The sequence below is a fragment of the Myotis yumanensis genome, unplaced genomic scaffold (genome assembly GCF_028538775.1).
Source record: "Myotis yumanensis isolate MYYU_CA2020_CCGP unplaced genomic scaffold, mMyoYum1.0.hap1 SCAF_16, whole genome shotgun sequence".
NCBI classification, from domain to species: domain Eukaryota; kingdom Metazoa; phylum Chordata; class Mammalia; order Chiroptera; family Vespertilionidae; genus Myotis; species Myotis yumanensis.
Window position 1 is genome coordinate 9,104,262 of NW_027223767.1, and position 21,556 is coordinate 9,125,817.

A 21,556-nucleotide genomic window follows, 5' to 3' on the forward strand; every position below is an offset into this window, starting at 1 on the left:
GGAGGGAGAAAAGAGTCCCCTCAATCTATACTTCTTAATCCCTTTACCTTTTCACCCAGTCCCCCAACCTGCTTCTCATCTGGGAAATCATTAGTTTGTTGTCTGTGTCAATGAGTCTATTTCTGTTTTGTTTGTTTGCTAATCTTGTTCTTTAGATTCTACACATAAGTAAAACCATATGGTATTTGCTTTTCTCTGACTGCCTTATTTCACTGAGGATAATACACTGTAGGTCCATCCATGCTGTCACAAATGGTAGTATTTCTTTTTTTTTGTTTTGTTTGTTTTTTGCTGAGTAATATTCTATTATTATATGGACCAGAGTTTTTTTATCCACTCCTCTGTTGATGGGCACTTGGGTTACTTCCATGTCTTGGCTATTGCAAATAATGCTGTAATGAACATAGGGGTGTATATATTCTTTTGAATTAGTGTTTGGGTTTCCTCAGATATACACCTAGAAGAGAAATTGTTGGGTCATAAGACAGTTGCATTTTTAATTTTTTGAGGGCCCTCCATAGTGGCTGCACTAATCTGTATTCCCACCAACAGTGCACAGGGTTCCCTCTACTCCACATTCTCATCACCACTTATTGTTTGTTGATTTATTGATGGTAGCCATTCTGACCAGTGTGAGGTGATATCTCACTGTGGTTTTAATTTGCATTTCTCTGATGATTAGTGACATTGAGCATCTTTTTATATGTCTATTGACCATCTGTATGTTTTCTTTGGAGAAGTATCTATTCAGATTCTTTGCCCATTTTTAAAATTAGATTGTTTTTTGGTGTTAAGTTTTATAAGTTCTTTATAAATTTTGGATATTAAGCCCTTATCACATGTATCATTAATAAATATATTCTCTCAGTCAGTGGGTTTTCTTTTCATTTTGTTAACGGTTTCCTTTGTGGTGCAAATAAGGCCAGTTTGATGTAGTCCCATTTGTTCATTTTTTCTTTTGTTTCCCTTTCCCAAGAAGATATATCACAAAAAATATTATTAAGAAAAAGTCAGAGATATACTGTCTATGTTTTCTTTTAGGAGTTTTATGGTTTCAAGTCTTACATTTAAGTTTTTAATCCATTTTGAACTTATTCTTGTATATGGTGTAAGAAGATGGTCTAATTTTAATTTTTTGCATGTATCTGTCCAATTTTCCCAACACCATTTATTAAAAAGACTATCTTTATCCCACTGTATATTCTTGCCTCCTTTGTCACATATTAATTGACCATATAAGTGTGGATTTGGGGGCTCTCTATTCTATTGATCTATGTGTCTGTTTTTTATGCCAGTGACATGCTGTTTTGATTACTATAGCCTTATACTATAGTTTGATATCTGGTAGTGTGTTACCTCCAACTTTCTTTTTTTTCTCAAGATTGCTGTAGTTATTTGGGGTTTTTAATAATTCCATACACATTTTTAGATTATTTGTGTTAGTGCTGGGAAATACATTATTGTTTTTAAAAATAGGAATTGCATTGAATCTATATAGATTGTTTTGGATAGTATGAATGTTTTAAAAATGTTAATTCTTCCTATCCATGAGCACAGTATATGCTTCCATTTATTTATACCTTCTTCAATTTCTTTCTTCAGTGTCTTATAATTTTCTGTGTACAGGTCTTTTACATCCTTGGTTAAATTTATTCCTAGCTATTTTATAGTTTTGATGCAATTGTGAAGGGGAATGCTTTCTTAGTTTTCCTTTCTGATAGTTCATTATTGATGTATAAAATTGCAAACAATTTCTGGATATTTATTTTGTACCTTACTACTTTACTGCATTTATCAGTTCTAGTAGTTTTTTGGTGGAGTCTTTAGGGTTCTCTATATACAGTATCATGTCATCTGCAAATAACGACAGTTTTACTTCTTCCCCTCCGATTTGGAGGCCTTTTATTTCTTCTTGTCTGATTGCTGTGGCTAGGTGTTGCAGTACTTTGTTGAATAAGCATGGTGAAAGTGGACATACCTGTCTTAAGGATAACCTTTTCATTTTTTCCCATTGAGTATGATGTTAGCTGTGGGTTTGTCAGATATGGTCTTTTAATAAAGACCATAAGTTAGGTATGTTCCTTCTATTCCCATTTTGCTGAGAGTTTTTTTTTTTTTAATCATAAATGGGTACTGGATTTTGTCAAATGCTTTTTCTGCATCTATTGATAAGACTATATGATTTTTATCCTTTGTTTTGTTTAAGTGGTGTATCACATTTATTGATTTGCAAATATTGTACCAACCTTGCATCCCAGAATAAATCCCACTTGATCATGTGTGTGATCTATTTAATGGATTGCTGGATTTGGTTTGCTAATATTTTGTTGAGATTTTTGCATCTATATTCATGACAGATATTGGCCTATAATTTTCTTTCTTTGTAGTGTCTTTACCTGGTTTTGGAATTAGGATAATGCTGGCTTTGTCAAATGAGCTTGGAAGTCTTCCCCTTTCTTGAATTTTTTTGAAAAGTTTGAGAAGGATAAATCTCAACCCTGGAAAATTTTGTAAAATCTCAACTCTGGAAAAAATCTACATATTACTAGTAATAAGAGGAAAAAATACATTTGGTGAATTGGTGCTATCACAAGTTCATGATTCTCTACCTCAATGCTTGGCAATCTTTCCACATCTCCAGAAGTCAGTTACATTTTGCTCATGTTCTTTCTTTATTTAAAATTCCTAATGAACTTCTCTCTTCCTGTGCCCAGCAGTTTGCTTTACTTGCTACTTCTCTGAGAAAACATATGCCAATCAGTAGAAATTCCTTCAACTTATTGCTATTTTATCTGCATTTCTGCACATCCCTGTTATGTGTCTATCCCTGCACATCCCCATCTCAATGGGAGATGTATCCTCCCCCTGCCTATAACTCATTGTTCTCTAAATCTCATCTCTTCTTCTTTTCTTAATCTTGATCTCTGTTCAATCTCCTGCTCCCTGGCACATGGAGAAGTGTGTTCCTCTCAACAAAAAGCAACACTCCACCAATCTTGAAACCACTCCAAAAACTGTTCTTGCACCTGGCTGGTGTAGCTCAGTGGTTGAGCATCGACCTCTGAACCGGGAGGTCACAGTTCTATTCGCAGTCAGGGCACATGCCTGGGTTGCAGGCTCCAGTGTGGGGCGTGCAAGAGGCAGCCGATCAATGATTCTTACTCACAATTGATATTTCTATCTCTCTCTCCCTTCCTCTCTGAAATCAATAAAGATATATTAAAAAGGAAAAAATCTGTACTTGCTCCAAGCTAACCAACTTTCAATGAACTCTTAACTGATAATGAGGCCAGGCACAACAAAAATGAGACTTTAAGCAAAATGTTGATAATCTGTATGCAAAAACACTAACAAAAAGTATTTCTTTGAACACTCCTTGTAGCAGGCCTACAATAATCTAAGTGAACTCATAGTTCTGACAGAACATTGGGAAGAAGGAAAGGAGACAGTGCAAGGCAAAGTCAGTAGATATGACTTCTTTCTGATCACAAGATGGGAATAACAAAGTTTATTTTGCCGAAGCCAGGTAATTGGACAGAGGAGGATGGAGACCAAGCAAGATCATGATGGAGTCAGTGAAAGAAAGGCCAGAGGAGATGCCTGTACAAGGGCAGAAAGGGGAGGTCCTCTGTCGGGAGGGCCAAAGATGAAGCTATGCTTTGAAAAGATGACAAATAGTTGAAAAAGAAGAAGCAAACTGAGCTGCCTCAAAGAACAGACAAACCACCACCATCATTATAATGCTGTACAAAGCTATGATGCTCTTTATTTATTTTAAAATATATTTTTATTGATTTCAGAGAGGAAGGCAGAGGGAGAGATAGAAACATAAATGATGAGAGAGAATCATTGATTGGCTGCCTCCTGCACGACCCCCACCAAGGATTGAGCTGCAACCCGGGCATGTGCCCTGACTGGGAATTGAATCGTGATCTCCTGGTTCATAGGTTGACGCTCAACCACTGAGCCACACCAGCTGGGCATGCTACTGTGCTTTTTAAATTATTTTATTTTGTTTTATTTTGTTTTATTGTTGACAGTATTCCAGATGTCCCCAAATTTTATCCTCCTTTACTCCCAGCCCCTGCCCCACCCCACCCCTTCACCACACTATTGTCTGTGTCCATTGGTATGCACATATGCATATGAGTTCTTTGGTTAATTTCTCTCTGTCTCCCCCAACCCCCTCTGACATATGTCAGTCTGTTCCATGCGTCCATGTCTAGAGTACTATTCTCCTGTGCTTTTAACATTTCAAAGCCTTTCCACATCTGAGATTTCATTTTTATCCTCACAGTAACCCTAGGAAAAAGGTATTACTGGTGATTGGAAACAATGGGTGATTGCTTTTAGATGAAGCACAAGCAAAAATTATTGTGCAAACAAGGAAGTGTGTCTCATTTAGGAAGAAGGTAATGAGAAAACAGAGAAAGAGGGTAAACTTAGAGCACTGTTAGAGGCTTAATGTGAGATGACAAGAAGGAAAGCAGTAGGAACGGAGGATGATAGGTTTCATGTTAAACAAAGGCCAGGAAAAGTGGATAAAATTTTCTCCTCCTCTTCCTCTTCCTTAAAAATGGTTGAGGCGAAGAGGCACAGAAGTGCTAGAAAAGCATAGATTCCTAATTAGTGTCAATGGATGAGCTTCAGGGGCTTAGAGAAGCCCCACAATCATATGCAGATTTTTGTTTCTGTGGGTTCTAAATTCCTGCCCAATATTAAGAACTGCCAGGATGAAACAAAGGGATAGAGGAAGGTAGAGTAAAGAGGAGAAGTCACATACTCAATGATGGGGAAGGATGACAACCTTTGCTAAGCGTCTAACTGGAGAACAACAGTGATGTGGTGACACACAGACTCTGTCCAAGCAGAGAGACAGTAAGTTTAGTTGATAAGCTGGGGCAGGGGCAATAGGGCAAAGAGCCCGAGTCAGTCACGTGGATTCCAAACTAGAGAAGAGGAGCCCCTCAGGCATTAGATCCAGGAGTCAGAAACCTGGGTAGCACCAGAGTATCTGTTCTAAATGGGTGCATCAGAAAATATATCAAACCATCAAGGAGGCAGGGGAGGGGAGAGAGAGAGAAAGAGAGAGAGAGAGAGAGAGAGAGAGAGAGAGGCACAGGTGGCTAAACAATCTCTAGCTGATGAAAAGCAAAATGGCCTCTGGTAAGGAAATATGAGCTAAGATTTAACCAAGGGCAGGGTTGAGAGAATGTTTCAGAGGCAGATAACCAACATGGAGTAGGGAGAGGGCAGCTGGCCTGAAATGACAGAAAGCTTCAGACCACATGATGGGGTAGATGGAGGTCAATGGGCAAAGGACAGTAAGGAATTGCTCATAAACCGGGTATATGAAAGCTTCCCAAAATGAAATTATGGAATAAAAAATGAGGAAACTAGATTTGTCAGTAGGAAAAGAATAAAACCTCCAGGGACTAGAAGGACTACGCTATAAAAGGGTGAGCGTCAGGAACAACAGCCATAGAAAGGAATGGCGTTCTGATTCGTGCCACTCCATGGATGCAACCTGCAAACATTACGCTATGTGGAAGAAACCACAATGAAAGACCACATAGATACATGACTCCATTTGTAGGAAATGCCCAGAATAGGCCAAATTTTAGAGACAGAAAGTAAATTGGTGGCGACTGGATCTGGGAGGTGGTGGACTGGAATAGGAAATGATTGTTAATAGAGACAGTTACTTATGGGGAAGACCAACATTTTCTAAAATTAGATTATGGTGATGGTAGCACAGCCTATGAAAATATTGAACTTTCAATTGTATACTTTAAATGGGTGAATTGTATAGCATGGGGATTATATCTCAGTAAAGCTATTAAAAATTTGGGGATAAAGAGGAGCAACTTAGTGGGCAGTGATAAGAGCTAACATTTTATTTTTCATATTAGGAAATAAATAGATATTGAAAATGGATGAATTCTAAAATAGTGATGAAAGATTAGTAGGAAACAGAGAAGTAACTATCAAGAGGACTAAATTCAGCAACGGGCAGAAGTGAAGTGTCTGGGATGGGCAATGGGGCATGGGAAGCATTGAAGCCAGGAATTATTGCTTTTCATTTTAAATTCTTTGTTATTGATATTTAAAAATATTTAAAAATTTTACCTAAAATTTTTAGGATATTACAAAAATATACATTAGATTAGTGAATAAGATCATTCTTTTCTTTACACAGATTCTGTCTGTCATTTTGGGCCAAGTTAGCTTCATCTCAACTACCTTGAACACCAGGCAGATCCGTGGCTCCTTTTATTAATTACATAGTGAGCAACTGACAGCTCATGGAGTTACGTCACATGGTCTGGATTCTTACTTATGAAGACCTGGGTCTATAAAAACCTGTCAGGTCTTTATCTCACTTTGCAAATTGTTGTAGTTTTGCTAGTTTCATACTCTTAATTGGTCATTCAGTGGCTCATTCTTCATTTATTTTTTAATTTTATTTTTATTTTTACTGATTTCAGAGAGGAAGGGAGAGGGAGAGACAGAAACATCAATGGTGAGAGAGAATCGTTGATCGGCTGCCTCCTGCACGCCCTCTACTGGGGATCAAGCCCACAACTTGGGCATATGCCCTTGACTGAAATCGAACCCAGGACCCTTCAGTCTGTAGGCCGTCGCTCTATCCACTGAGCCAAACCAGCTAGGGATTCTTCATCTAATTCACGTATTTACTGAGTGCCCATCACATGGGAAGCACAGTGCTGGGGACTGGGGACATTCTGGTGAGGACACTTAGTCCCAAGGAGCTGTCATTCTCCTAGGAAGACACAATTGTCACTAGACAATTACAATGTGACACGCAAAAAGAAGGGTGCTCTGGGAGCACATGGGAGGGGAGCCCAGCACCTTGGAAGTCAAGTAAGGCTTCCTGAAGGTGGTGACATTGAAATTGGTGTGTAAAGGATGAGTAGAAGCTAGCCTGGTGAAGGGGATGCTGGAGGGGAGAAAGAATGTTTGGGATATTAAATGTCTGCTGTGTAGAGTATATAAAGAGAAGGGCAGGAAAATGTAAGCAGAATAATGAACCCCCAAAGATGCCCAGGTCTTAACCCCCAGAATCTGTATATGTTACTTTACATGGCAAAGGGACTCTGCAGGTGTGATTAAATTAAAGACTTGGAGGTGGGGAGATAATCCTGGATTATGAGTAGACCCAATAGAGTCATAATGGTCTTTATGAGGAAAAGAGGGAACCCATTTATTCGTTCAACTTCTAGAACTGTTATCTTAAGCCTCTAAGTTTATGGTAATTTGTTATAGCAGCAATAGGACATTAATGATGTAAAGTAGACTGGAGAAGTAGGGAGGAACTGGAGGACTGAGTTTCCTGTAAGCCCCATAAGGAGTCTGAGCTTCATTCCGAGGGCCAGAGGAGCCTGTGAAAGGGTCGCACTTGTATTTCAGAATGATGCTCCAGCTACAATAAAGGGAGTGGGTGGTGGTGGGACAGAATCTCCTCATGAGCCTGCTACTATGGGTTCTACCTCATAGAGCCCAGAGCAATGGTCCCTAGCGTGGGTTCAGCAAGAACCCTGATCTCTGTATGGTTAGCAGGTACTGGGTATTGCATAACGAGCCCTCAATCTGGGATAGAGAACCTGACAGATGCAAAGCATAAAAGTGCATGGTGCTGGCGCAGCCTTGGCCCCAAGAAGGCGCTTTCTCACCTTGATTTTCCACATCCTTCAGTGGGTCCACCCCTGGAGACAGGATAAAAAATATGGGAGTGGCTGGTCCTGATTCTTCAAACGAGGTTGCAAAGTCTAATGCTCTTCCCACCACATATTTGCTTCCTAATGTCTCCTCAACAAAATGCCTTCCAGAAAAAAGAGTACATAAACGTTTATCAGTCACAAAATACTGACATCTGAGAAACAGGTCTAGAGAAATGGAAGGATGTGCTCCAGGTCCTGGGCTTGGTAGTTACGGAGCTGGGACCAACTCCAAGCACTTCTTGAAAAGTCAGCACTTAACATCTGTGTGGCCAGTTGCCAGCCGGCACATCCAGATCAGGGCTCCTTCTGCATCCCCACCCAGCCAGGCCCCCACTGACTCCTCCGAGAAGCCTGGTGTCCGGACATCCCCACCACTGCTCAGAAGACTGCCAGAAACAATGCCTTCGAAAGCTTGCAGCCGCTAAATCCTCCACACTTCACATCCCTGTGGTCCTCCACCCATCATTTAAGGCTCTCCAGTCTTCTATTTTCTCATGTTCTATCATTACCTGCGTTTCTTTTCTCCTGACTCTACTTACCTGTGATCCTTTCCAAAGTGTCCCATTTTATACTAAATAAAACCCTGAAGCTGCAACCACATACTGACCATCTGGTCCAGCTCCTGGCTTTAACTCTTCCTCAAGGACACTATTTTTCCTGTAACCTTTCAGCTGGGCTCATTCTCCTACATCTGATATGTCTCAGGATTGGAAGGTAAGATCATGTTCCCGCTCTCAGGTGACTATTATTTATAATCCATTTACTTCTCTGCTCCGGCTTCATTACAGCTCATTTCCCCTGATGTGTCATCACCGTATCTGCACGTCAATGTCATCTATTGCTCCTTTGCTCACTGTACTCATTCACTGAACACTTGGACCCTTGGCTCATGGGCTTTCAACCACCTGGATGACATCAACATCCAAGTGGACAGTCCTCCAGGTTATTATTTTTTTAAATATATTTTATTGATTTTTTTACAGAGAGGAAGGAAGAGGGATAGAGAGTTAGAAACATTGATGAGAGAGAAACATCGGTTCAGCTGCCTCCTGCACACTCCCTACTGGTGATGTGCCTTCAACCAAGATACATGCCCTTGACTGGAATCGAACCTGGGACCCTTCAGTCCACAGGACTCCTCCAGGTTCTTAACAATCTTCATTTCTCCCCACGCAGCCACCTGATCCCAAGGGCATGCCCTCATCCTTGTTCCTACTTGGGAACTTTTTCTATGTCTGAAACTATGTATGGAAACATCCCACCCTCTGACCAGAACTTTCTATCCTTACAGTCCTTTTAGCAATTTGCCCTTCCTTCACTTATTTTTTGTCTGCATTTGGTGCCATGACAAATGCAGTATCTTGGCATGTCTAGTGTTTTTTTTTTTTTTTTTAAATCATTCCCTTATTCTCTTTACTGTTTTCCTACCCAGTGTAGAGTCCATGGTCTGTAACTCATTTCTTTTAAAACAACTTTCTCGAGGTATAATTGACATACCATAAAGTTTACCCATTTTAAGTGTACTATTCAATAATTTTTAGTAAAGTCACTAAATTGTACAATCTTCACCATAAACCAGTTTTAGAACAATTTTATTCTGCCAATAAGGTTTTTTGCCTTATTAAATAACTGCTATTCTCACCATCCAGCTCCAGGCAAGTACTAACTAATCTGCTTTCTGTCTTTATAAGATTGCATTGCCTGTAACTTCTAATCACTCTCTTGCCCAAACCACACTTCCTCAACCTAACTCATTCCAACACACCAACTTGGAATGGCTGGTGCTCTGGATCAATGTAATTCTGAACCTATACCTGGGCTGTTGGATGCAGAATCATCTAATGGTGAGGACTGGTGCTGCTACGGATGCAGGGTCTTAACTAGCTGGACCCTCAATGCTATTTGAAATTGGTCGAGTTTCCCTTGTTGTCCTTCTCTCACTTTTTCACAGATCCCTTTTCAAACATTCTGCCCTCTCCTCCAATCTCCAACCCTGCCACCTCCCCTTTCCCATAAACTCAATTGAGGATCTTGCTTCCTCCTCAGAGAAAATAGAAGTCATCAGAAAAAACCCTCTCAATTTTCAACCATCCTTCTACCAGCATAACAACAGCCGCACCCATCTCTCTCCCTCTTTCTGATGAGAGGGATGTTCTGCTAAGGACGGCCCTTCCATCTGTGCTCTGGACCCATCTCCTGCCACAGTAGATGTGACCAGCATTCTTCTCAGTACTGTCCACCTAGACATTAGGAAAAGACCTGGCAAACGCAGGCCTTGTGGGATTTTGGATGTTGGTACGAAGACTTCTGTTACTATACACACATGGCTTTTGTGCTCAGCCCTGCTAGCTTGGCCACACTGAGATTGTGCCTGTCCTGGCCCCCCCCCCCCCCCCCCCGGCCCCTTCCCTACCGCATGGCATAGGTCATCCGGTCCGGACGCATGGCCCTCATCATGCAGAGGCGCTGCAGGGCTGTCTTGCTCTTCCACTCCTGCGGGAACTTCTCCTTCTCAGGACATTCCGATTCCACGAACTTCTTCCAGCTCTTGGCAGATCCCTCAATGTCCCGGTCCAGATTACAGAATTCGTCCATGGCGGAAAGAGCCTAGGGAAGTTCAGAGAATCGTGCTCTGAAATGCAGGTTCTCACAGTGGAGACTTGCATTGAGATGTGGGTTAAGCAGCGAGATGGTATTACAGATATAATTCTGTCTCATTTATACTCTCTCCTGGAGCCCGGAATCTTCTTCCAGGTAAACTCAAGAAAGAGGAAGGATTTTGATCAGCTCGCCTTTCGCAAACTGCCCCAATAATGTGCAAGGTTTAGCAAAGAGAGTGCTTGGGATACTATCAGAGCAGAGACTGAGCAGCACCTGCCTGCAGGCTATTGCATGGAAAAGGGACAAGAGGGATGCCATATTTTTCTGGTCAAGGAGCCTGGACATGTTAAGTGTCTGACTCCTCCCTTTCATTCCCGTATTCACTCTGCCAGCAACTCCTTGCTAAGGATGACTTTGTATTGATGCCAACTCTAAAACTTCCATGAATTGCCAGCTTCCGTAAGGATTGTGTCCAGATGCATAACTTGTTAATCAGATCTCTTCATTTGGCGCTTCCCTCCAATCCATCCAGTTCACCAGGGAGCCGACTGCCCTCCCACTCTGTCCGAGCACGACTGTCCCCAACTTTGGAAATGTGCCAGCCTCATTCCCAACTGAATTCCTTGGTCACAAAGCCACGTCAGGTCCTGTTCTCTCCACCAAATTCTACTCCTTTCTTGTGCTGGTTCTACAAATTGTCAAAGTCCAGTTGCAAGTCAGCAACCTCCCTCATACACGTTCTCTCTAACCTAGAACACATAGCCCTCCCACCTTTTATTTTTTGTGGAGCACAGAGTTGATATCTTTGTTTTTAAAAATATATTTTTTATTTTTAAATTTAAGAAAATCTTTATTGTTGGAAGTATTACATATGTCTCATTTCCCTCCCCCCACCCATTGACCTCTTCTAGCCCGCCCCCACTCCCCACCCCAGGCCCTCACCATCCTATTGTCTGTGTCCATGGGTTATGCATCTGTTCATACAAGTTCTTTGGTTGATCTCTTCCCTCCCACCCACCCACCTCCACCTTCCCTCTGAGATTCAACCGTCTGTTCCATGCTTCTATGTCTCTGGGTCTATTTTGTTCATCAGTTTATTTTGTTCATTAGATTCCACATATGTGTGAGATCATGTGATACTTGTCCTTTGCACAGAGTTGTTATGTTTAGTAAAGAGATTGACTCAATTTTTAGATATGTGACTGCTGATAGCGTTAAGCCTCATGCCTCTCTCTCCTCTGTTGTTCCACATCTGGGCAAGCGGATAAGGAAGGCTCGGCACTCCCTCTCTGGTGTGGAGGAAGTTGTATCACGGGAGCCCTGCCCATGCTCAGGAACTCTCACCCTGGCTTCACCCCATAACTTCCTTCCATAAGACCCCACGGTAGTCTCCTTTCCTGGCTCTCTCAAACCATTCACAGACTGCTCCCTGCTCTCCCCAGAAGGTCTTATGTAAATAATAAGCTTTTCCATACCTTCTTAGGTATGGGTGTGGCATCGTCTGTCAACATTGGAATCAACTTTTGGGGGGTGTTGATCCTGTTTCCTCAGAGTGCCCACACTCTCATCCCTTACTTAGACACAGAGTTGCCTGCAGCCTTTCCACTGTTACTCAGCTCTGCTTGTGTGTTTGGTCTCTCCAGTGATATTAGAAACTAGACTTTGTCCAAAGCACCTACCACAGTGCCACGAGTTTTAAGGAACCTACACATTCTTGTCATTTGAATTCATTCATTCATTCATTCATTCATTTGATATTTATTGAATGCCTACTACTAGTACTTGCCAGGCACTTGGGAATACAAAGCTGAACATAAAAATACACTTGCCTTCCAAAAAAGCTTAGAATCCTAAGCTCAAGAGAAAGAGGAGATGAAGGAGGCCTTAGGAAGTTTGTAAGATTCTGTTGGGCAGAAACAGAGGTCTGGAGAAGAAAAGGGTATTTTATGGGGAAGGATCAACAGGAGCCAGCATATGGAGGGGAGGAGTGTGGGGCACGACAGGGAGGAATGTCACTGCAGTAGGAGAGTCTTAAGGTGACCAGGGGAAAGCCACACTGGAGGAGGACATGGGACTGGGCCCGGGCTTCCCAGGCTCTTCTCTCGAGTGCCTGAGCACCTGTCCTGTCTTTCTGTGCCTCCCACATGGGCTCTGTGGCTTCTCAACTTCACCCTGGCCGCTCAGAGCAGGGAGCACTCCTTCACTCATGTGGGGAGTGGCGTGGGGCTGCGCGCAGATGGTGGAGGAGGGGCCGGGAAGTGCGAGTTCTGGTCCCAGGGACAGCTCTCCTGAGCCTCTTCTGACCTTTGTGGGCTTAGATTTTCTCATTTGGAAAATGAGGCCAAGTAATTGTTCGCATAGCTCACACGCTAATGTAGATACAAGTGCTATGAAAACTCTACAGCTTTTCCCTTGCTTTCTTGGGGCTTCTGTAGTTATTGAATTGTGATTTCGGGTTTATTTGCTGTTCCTCCCGCAAGACTGTGAGTTCCCTGTGGGCAAGAACTTTCTTAGTCATCTGTGTATGCCTCCGGCCTAGCAGCTGTCTGGAACTTAGGAAGTGCTCAATTAATCAAGTTTGACATCTGGGCGGCCAGCAGGAAGGCTCTTAACAGGCCGAGGAAAGCTGCGGCCGCTGTAATTATTTCTCTGTGTGCCCGGAAGTCGTGTTCATCTCCTTCTGGCAGCACTCCAGCGCCTCTGCCCAGCTTGCATCATCATTAACCCTCTGCAGCCCCGTTACCCCCTCTGGCGGTCACTACAATACTGAGCAAATTACACTGCCTTCGGGGCTCCCAGCTGCCAGGACTGGGGCTGAAACACCTTCCTTGAAGCTCTGGATTGAACACAATTGCAACATTCAATCTCCCAAATGAGGGAAAGGCATTTCTAATAAGTTAAATGGAAATGACTAATTAACCTAATTACCTTGGACTGTGTAGCAAAATACAACGGTGCTAAACTGGCATCCAGAGCGGTGGTAAGGGGCCTTTCCAAGGCTAACACAGGCGTGCATCACAGATGAGCTTTTCTAAGGAAGAGCAGAACAGTCCCAGTACCTTCAAGTTCCGCATTTGATTAAACTTCAAATATTCTAACAAAGGGTCCTAATATAAGCAATATGTTATCACAAAGATTTCATTCATTACCTGCCTATTAGCGCTGCTGCGGAAACAAGGCAATCCATCTTCCTCGTCAGACGGCATGTTTAAAGAATTTTGTTTCATCGTGTCCTATTCAATTATACTGTAGTCTGTTTCTTTAGGCTAAAATCCAACTGAACACTTAAAAAGAGCATTTATCAAAGGCCTCAGTGATGGGTACTGCACACCGCGTTGTATTTTCACCGGCTCACATCCCGCACTGTGCTCGAGTGGGGGGCTGACTCGCTGCTCCCCTAACAGAACTCAGAGGCAGGGAGAGATAAAGCCTCACTCATCTGCAAAGCTTTTGAGCAGCCAGATGAGCTTAGCCCACAAAACAAAACAAAAAAATGCAGAGCGAAGAAAAGCAAACCAAACAATCCATTTTGTGAGAAGAGGAACGAACTAAATTGCACAGTAGCTTTAGCGTTGTCAATAATGCTTTTGAGCCATTTATTCTCTGTAACTTCTGCTGCCTGAGGGCTTTGTGGGTAATAGAGTGAAAGGCAACTGGATTTGGCCCAATTTGGCACTGCACAACTGCTCGAAGTTTTTCCTTCCATGGACAAATGCTCTAAGGTACAACCCACACCAACCACAGCATGTCCACACCTTAGAGATGGGTGATTAACAATCATAACTGTGATGGGGTGAGTCGTGTCCACCAAAAAGATAGGTTGAAAAACGAACCTCCCAGATGTGTAAACTTGAGCTTATTTTAAAATAGGGTCTTTGCAGGTGTAATCCGGTTGGGATGAGTCAGTAAGATGGGCCATAGTCTAATATGACATGCTTTTTTAAGAGAAAAGATGGAGACACACAGAGGGAGGATGGATGGCCATGCAGAGACAGCAAGGATGGGGGCAGAGACTGAAGTGATCTTGCAACAAACCAAGGAACGCTGGGGCTATCAGAAGCTGGAAGAGGGAGGAATAATCCTCCCCTTGCGGCCTTTAGGAGGAACCATGGCTTGCTGAAACTTGACTCAGACTTCTAGCCTCCAGAACTGTGAGATAATAAATTTCTGCCGTTTTAAGCCACCTAGCCTGTGGTACTTCGTTATGGCAATTCTCAGAAACAAATACGATAACCATAACTATAACCATAACCATAACTATAACCATAACCAGAACCAGAACCAGAACCAGCTTCTATTTACTGAATCTCTGTATGTCTGACATAACCCTGTGAGGTAGGTATTATAATGGCCGTTTTGAAGATAAGGAAAGAAAATCTCAGAGGAATAAGGAACACATAGAGGCCGCACACACTCAAACTTGAATCCGGAATGTCTGACTCTGGCCTTTGTTAGCTAGTTCATCCCCATCACTGCTCCCGTTCTGCAGATACTCTCATTCAGAACTGCTTTCCATAATGTATTTTCCATAGGGCATCAGGCTATGCCATTATTCTCAAGCTCTGGGGCAGCACTGACCAACAAGTTAGCCGCTGGCCAAATGTGAGTGCAGAGCAAATAAAATGTGGCCAGTGTGACTGAAGAAACGAAATCTTTGATATTAACATCAAATACTATTATTTTAACATGAAATATAGAAATTGGAACCTGCTTTAGTAATTGGAAAACTTTTAAGAATGTTTGAAAAAACGGGTATATGGATCAACTGTTTTATCTCTAAAATTTTCTGAAATATAAATTCAAATAAAATATTTCTGATGAAAATTTAGCATATAATTGAGAAATGCTATACGGGCAAAAAATACAAACTAGAATTCAGATTCAGTACAAAATTTTTAAATAGTTCATTAATAATATTTATAGTAATTACATATTAAAATGATATTTTGCCTTATTGGTTTAAAGAAAATATATTATTAAAATTAATTTCATATCACATTTTTTATTTTACTTTTTTAAAATCCTCACCTGAGGATATGTTTTTCATTGATTCTAGGAAGAGCAAAAGGGAGAGAGAAAGAGAGAGAGAATGTGTGTGAGAAAGAGAGAGAGAGAGAGAGAGAGAGAGAAACATTGATGAGAGAGAAACATTGATCAGTTGCTTCCTGTACATGCTCACATCAAACCTGCAACCAGGGTAAGTGCCCTGACTGGGAATAGAACCCGTGACCCTTCTGTGCATGGGACACTCTAACCAACTGAGCCACACTGGCCAGGAAAATTTGTTATTACATTTTTACTCTATGGCTACTAGAAAATTTTAAATTACATGTGTGACATACATTATATTTCTTTTGGACAGTGGTACTCTAGAGTGTCTGTGCATTCATATCTTATGTAGCCTAGAAGAGTTGATGGTTTCCACACATGTGGTCTGCATTTATTGTAATTATTCTAAGGCATTTTGTAACTTCGTGATTTTATTGTTGTTGTGAATGGAGTGTCCCCTTGGTTCTTGCCCAATACATTATTCCCCATCTCATTTGCCAGATTGGGTCCAGAATGACAAAGTTAGTAGATAAAAACCAAATCACACCTTTATTATTTAGATCATAGATCAGCAAAATGCAGCTTGCAGGCTAATCTGGCTCACCACCTGTATTTATAAATAAAGTTTTATTCAAACGCAGCTATCTGTACCCTGGTTCATACCACAAAAGGCTGCAGGTTCGATCTCTACTCTGGTGCATTTGGGGGCAACCAATCGATGTTTCTCTCTCTTTCAAATCAATAAAGCACTTCCTCAGGTGAGGATTGAAACAAAAAAAAAGAAACTCAGCCATTTTCTCTTGCTTATGTCCTGTGTGTGACTTTGGCAGAGTTGAATAGTTGTGACAGAGTCTGACCCTCAAAGTAGAAATATTTACTATGTAGCCCCGTCCAGAAAATGTTTGATGACCTTTGATTTAGATACAGCCCTAAACAAAATAATTTAAGAAGTAGCAACAGATTCTGAAAAAGGAGTTAGAGAAATATTTTGGGCAACGGCGGCATGGGTGGAATTAGCCTTGGATTTCCGAAGATGAATCGTTTGAAGGGGACAGCAGGCATATAAATGGCTAAATGTGGGGCTTAGTTATAAAGTAAATCAGACTGGGATGGATCTCAAGGGAGCGATGCTGAGGGAACAAGCTAGTCTGAAAAGATTACATAGTGTATATTTCCATTTCTATAGCATTCTTGAGATGACAGCCTTATACAAATGGAGAACAGATTAGTGGTTGCCATGCATTAGGAGCTGGGGGAGGGAGGAGGTTGTTGTGATTATGAAGGGGTGACATGAGGGATCCCTGCAGTGATGACATTTCCTCTGTCTTGGCTGTGGTGGTTACATGAATCTTCACAGGCACACACATGCTCACACACAATGAGTGCATGACAAACTGGTGAACGTAACACTGGTGGACTGTATCAATGTCGATTTCCTGGGTGTGATACTGTGCTACAGGAATGCAAGATGTCACCATGGGGGGAACTGGGTATAAGGAATATCTCTACATTTCTTATAACTGCATGTGAATCTACATTAGCTCAAATATTTAGTAAAATATACACAGAGAAAGAGAGCTAATCTGCTACAGGAATGCAAGATGTCACCATAGGGGGAACTGGGTATAAGGAATATCTCTACATTTCTTATAACTGCATGTGAATCTACATTAGCTCAAATATTTAGTAAAATATACACAGAGAAAGAGAGCTAATCATATTATTTCAGACTTTGTGCTATCTATACTAATAAAAAGGTAATATGCTAATTAGATTGGGTCAACCGGACATCTTCTGGACGTCCGACTTCCTTCAGGACAGTTAGGGGGTGACCAGGCCAGCATGGGGGTAGTGGTTGCCATGCATTAGGGGGCAACCAGGCCAGGAGGGGGGCAGTTAGGAGGCAGCCAGGCCAGCAAAGGGGCAGTTAAGGGGTGACCAGTTAGGGGCAATCAGGCAGGCAGGAAGGCAAGTAGGCAAGCGGTTGGGAGTCAGTGGTCCCAGATTTCGAGAGGGATGTCCAATTGCTGATTTAGGCCCCACCCCACAGTCGGACATCCCCTGAGGGGTCCCAGATTGAAGAGGGTGCAGGCTGGGCTAAGGGACCCCCCCACCTCGCCCCACACAAATTTCGTGCACCGGGCCTCTAGTGAAATGTATAAAATGCAACAAACGTGGAAGAGGGTATACGGGGTGTGTTTTGTGCAGATGCCAGTCCTCACACAGCACCAGTGCCCACTGTGGGCACTCACTCAGGTGGCACTGGGCAGTTTGTGCTCTTCTCAATGTTCATAGAATCCCAACCGAGCCAAGCTGAATAACATGGAAAGAAACTGGGCTTTGCCATCAGACAGGCTGGAATCCGAGTCCTAGATTTACTACTTATAAAATGTGGGACCTCACTTTCCTCAGACGTTAAAAGGGAACAAATAATCCCTATGGCCCAGGTGACCATGAGACTAAGGTAAGGTGATGCATTTCTAAGGTGCGCAGTAATTGTGAGTTACTCTTAGTCCCTGGTGACCCCATGCTGGCTGCATCACCTGCCTTGAGGCGGAGTTGGTTAGGGTTAGGGTTAGGTTAGGGCGGAGATGCCTGAACAGAGCCTGGCATCTGTCCACTTCATGGAGGTGCTGTCCCAGCCTCTCAGCACCCCCACACCAGCCCTAGGGCCTCACAGAGGAGCCCACACCCAGCCGGATGCGCTGACAGGGGAAGGGAGCTCAGCTGAGTCAGAGAAGCTCCCAGGATCTTCCTGTTCCCTTACATGGGGAGGCTGAGCCCTCGCAGCAGCAGGCACTGGCTCAGCTCACTCTCTGCAAAGCCATCCAGCAGCCAGGAAGGGGGAGCTCTGCCATGGGGGGCTATGTTCAAACAGCTCCCCGATGAACCCCAAAAGAGAGCCCTGGGGACAAGGGTCCGAGACAAACTCCGGGAGATGAGAACGTGCCTTTTTCCGGGGCTGGTACTGACCTTGATGCCTCCCCAGGCCTGATGGGAGAGGAACTCCACGGGGCTGGTGACGCCGGCCTGCACGGGGGATCGCAGCAGGAAGTCCAGCTCCGCCGCCCCGACCGCCTGGTTCAGGAGGAGGATCTGCATGAGGAAGATGACACCGTGTGTCTTAGCTGGTGACGGGCACAGGGTCCGGAGGGCCTCAGGGTCGTGCCTCCGTGTAACTGCTGCTACTTCTAGCACTAGCGCTTGCCCATCCGTTTTGATTGTTAGAAGCAGGTGGCGTGGAAGAAGGTGTGTGTCTGTGCAAATCACTCCCGTGTACCTCTGCTCTCTCCCTAAAATCAGCAGGACTTAAATGCACCCGGCGAATGACTATAAACTTGGAAAGCAAGAGTTTTATGTATCAGTCATACATGCCATGGGATGCATTCCTGCCATCTATTGAGAAGATGATACACCCAAATGATGTGATTTGAGGAGTGTGTCAAAGTAACATATGAGTATATGCAAAATAGAAGTGCATATATGAATCAACAATGCTACAGGGTTTCCCGAGGAGGGGCGTGGCCAGGGAGCGGGGTTGGGGGGATTGATGTGATGAAACTTTCTGTAAGTGTTTTGAACTGGGTCTTGGAGAAGCTGAGAGATAGTGATACTCAGACAGGGAGGGAAGGCTTCCAGGGAGGAGGCACTGAGAGTGCAGAGCTTGGAGGGAATTGGGGAGGTGTGCAGGGCGTTCCCCTCGTCTGAGCTGAGAGTCATGCTGAGAGCTGCTTGGGAAGTTGTTCTCCCCTCTTCAAGGAGTGTTCTCTGCTGAGGAGTTACAGATGGAAATGTTCACTGAGAAAAAAAATAGTTGAGTCAATTTGAGAAGAAGTCTCTAAGGCGATAGGCTAGCAATAATAGATGAGGCAGACAGGCCCTTGCAAAGTGAGGCTGAAATATTGACGAGGAGAGAAGAGTGGAAGGTGGGGAATAATTGGTGGGAGGGAAGTCAGTCTATGCTGGGCTCTGAGTTGCTTTTGTGATGGCCAGGCTGCCCTCGCTGTGGAGTGGGGAGCGCCGAGGGTGAGGGACAAGCCACACGAGCTCCCCCATGAGTTCAGTCCTTGAAACGCACAGTCAGCACAGAAGTGACCCTTGAAGATCTGGTTTTTAGAACTGGAAGAGGCCTCAAGATCATTGGATTGGAACTCTTAATTCATATGCGGAAAAAATTCCCAATGCGAACTGAGTACAAGGAAATACGTTTTCACGGTTTTTTTTTTTTTCATGTTAAGAAGTAATAAAAGACAAAAGTTTCTTATTAATACCCGTGGTCCCTCGTGCTCCCAGACCCTGGGAAACCGTGGTCCTAAAGGACACTTTTAAGGTCAAGGCTGCTATAACTATAGAAAGACATTTGAAATTTCTTATTCCAGGGGAATGGTGGGGCATTAAACTTAAATCCTACAAGTAAATAATTACTGAGGAATACTCTAGACCAGTGGTTCTCAACCTGTGGGTCGTGACCCCTTTGGGGGTCGAACGACCCTTTCACAGGGGTCGCCTAAGACCATCGGAAAATACATATATAATTCCATATTGTTTTTGTGATTAATCACTATGCTTTAATTATGTTCAATTTGTAACAATGAAATTGGGGGTCACCACAACATGAGGAACTGTATTAAAGGTTCGCGGCATTAGGAAGGTTGAGAACCACTGCTCTAGACAGTTCTTGGTGCATCTCAAGAAGTGTCTAGTCATTGCTGTGGCACCCGCTTCCTCTCTGGCACCGGTTTGGGTTGATGGGGAGTGGCTGCTGAGGGCTCTGGGGAGTAGGACCTCAGGTCACGCAGGACCAGCGAGGAAAAGGACAGAGACTGATGAGTGGACAATGATGCAGCAGCACGCAGGCCCCGCCAATGGGACCTTCTGGTCTGACCCCTCTGCTTGGAGCTCAGAGTCCTCACATGCTATGGGAAACGATGTTAAAGGAAGAAAGTTTTTTGTTTTGTCTTGTTTTTACATTTGCTGATTGGGCACTAGAAAATGACTTGTTTTCTGGAAACTTCCTCAGTTCACTCTTACCTGAAAGGTGAGCTGGGCAAGGTAAGTCAGCTTATCACACTCGAAGAGCCCGCGGGTGGTGTACTGGAACACGGAGAAGGTGATGCTGTCCATCAGGCTGGCCACGCGCTGTGGGAGACTCTCGTGGGGCGCGGCCTTCTCCACCGCCCTCTGGAAGACGCTGCTGAAGGCCTGGGGGCGGGAGGTGGGGGGGCGGTTACACAGCTGTCAGTTCCACTCTAGTCTGACCTGTGAACATCATCACTCCCGAGTCACAGAACTACTTTCCTAGCACCTCCTGCCGAGAAGGAACAGCAGCAACAAGAACATTCTGTCTTTGTTTGCTGTTTGCTTCGTTTGCTCATATGAATTATCATGTGGTCTCAAAGTGGGCAAAGCTCTGAGGCACGCAGAGAAGAGCCTACGTTTTGATCAGGGAAAAATTAATGTCCAGTGGCCAAAAGAATTAAATCCAGTAAGTTTTGTTGTGTAACTACCTGATAAAAAGTTGAAACAGTCAACAATAACCAGCTGGGATTAATTATTCCACCCACTGGATTATAACATTCTTGAGGGTAGAACCAATGTTTTGTACAACTTTGTTGTCCAAAAGAGACCCTTGTAAGTAACGGGCACTGAGAATGTTTTTAATTAGATGTTATATAACAGACTGAGTCATTTTAAAAAATCAAAACATCATTGGGTCCCTCCCATTGTTGGCTGGGCAGATTTCTTTCCCTGTTCTTGTTTTGTGGCTTTAAGAAGAAAAAACTCTTCGGGCTTTTAACACCAGGCCTCTGAAACCCAGTGGAGAACAGGTAAGATTTGTGCCTCAGTATTTCCTCATCCGCCAAATGGGGGCGGGGTGTGCGCGTGCCTCTCCCTCGTCCATAGTTCCATGTGTCTCTTGTTCGAGACGTCCTTGCAGCTTTTCTCCACTCATTTTGATGATCCTGGCGAGGGGCTCTGAGCTCACTGTGATGCCCGCCCTCACGTGGCAGGCTCCAGGCTCCAGGCTCCGGGCTCCAGCCTGCAGTGCGGGCTGGCTGGAAGCTGGCGTTGCTCCCCAGCAGCATGGAGGGGGGAGGGGCTTCTCAGTTCATGGAGACCGAGGGCATCCTTTCCCCCCAGTGGTCACTACGGCTTTCCCCTAA

The 21,556-nt window shown here is 43.6% G+C and overlaps 1 protein-coding gene across 6 annotated transcripts in view; it reads right to left on the minus strand.

The window, feature by feature from the left end:
- The window catches only part of DNAH9 (dynein axonemal heavy chain 9), a 342,415-nt gene that overhangs the window by 36,821 nt on the left and 284,038 nt on the right, over window positions 1-21,556 (minus strand). For 5 of the 6 annotated variants that reach the window (XR_011468497.1, XM_070395266.1, XM_070395267.1 and 2 more), the window contains 4 exons: window positions 20,424-20,594; window positions 18,366-18,488; window positions 10,156-10,349; window positions 7,695-7,843 (listed from right to left, as the gene is read on the minus strand). Coding sequence is in view for 5 of the 6 variants with exons in the window: in XM_070395266.1 (XP_070251367.1) it covers window positions 7,695-7,843; window positions 10,156-10,349; window positions 18,366-18,488; window positions 20,424-20,594 (637 nt within the window). In the remaining variant the exon portion in view is untranslated. Of the gene's footprint in view, window positions 1-7,694; window positions 7,844-10,155; window positions 10,350-13,544; window positions 13,628-18,365; window positions 18,489-20,423; window positions 20,595-21,556 lie in introns of those variants that run through there. The other variant, XM_070395268.1, reaches the window with a different exon arrangement.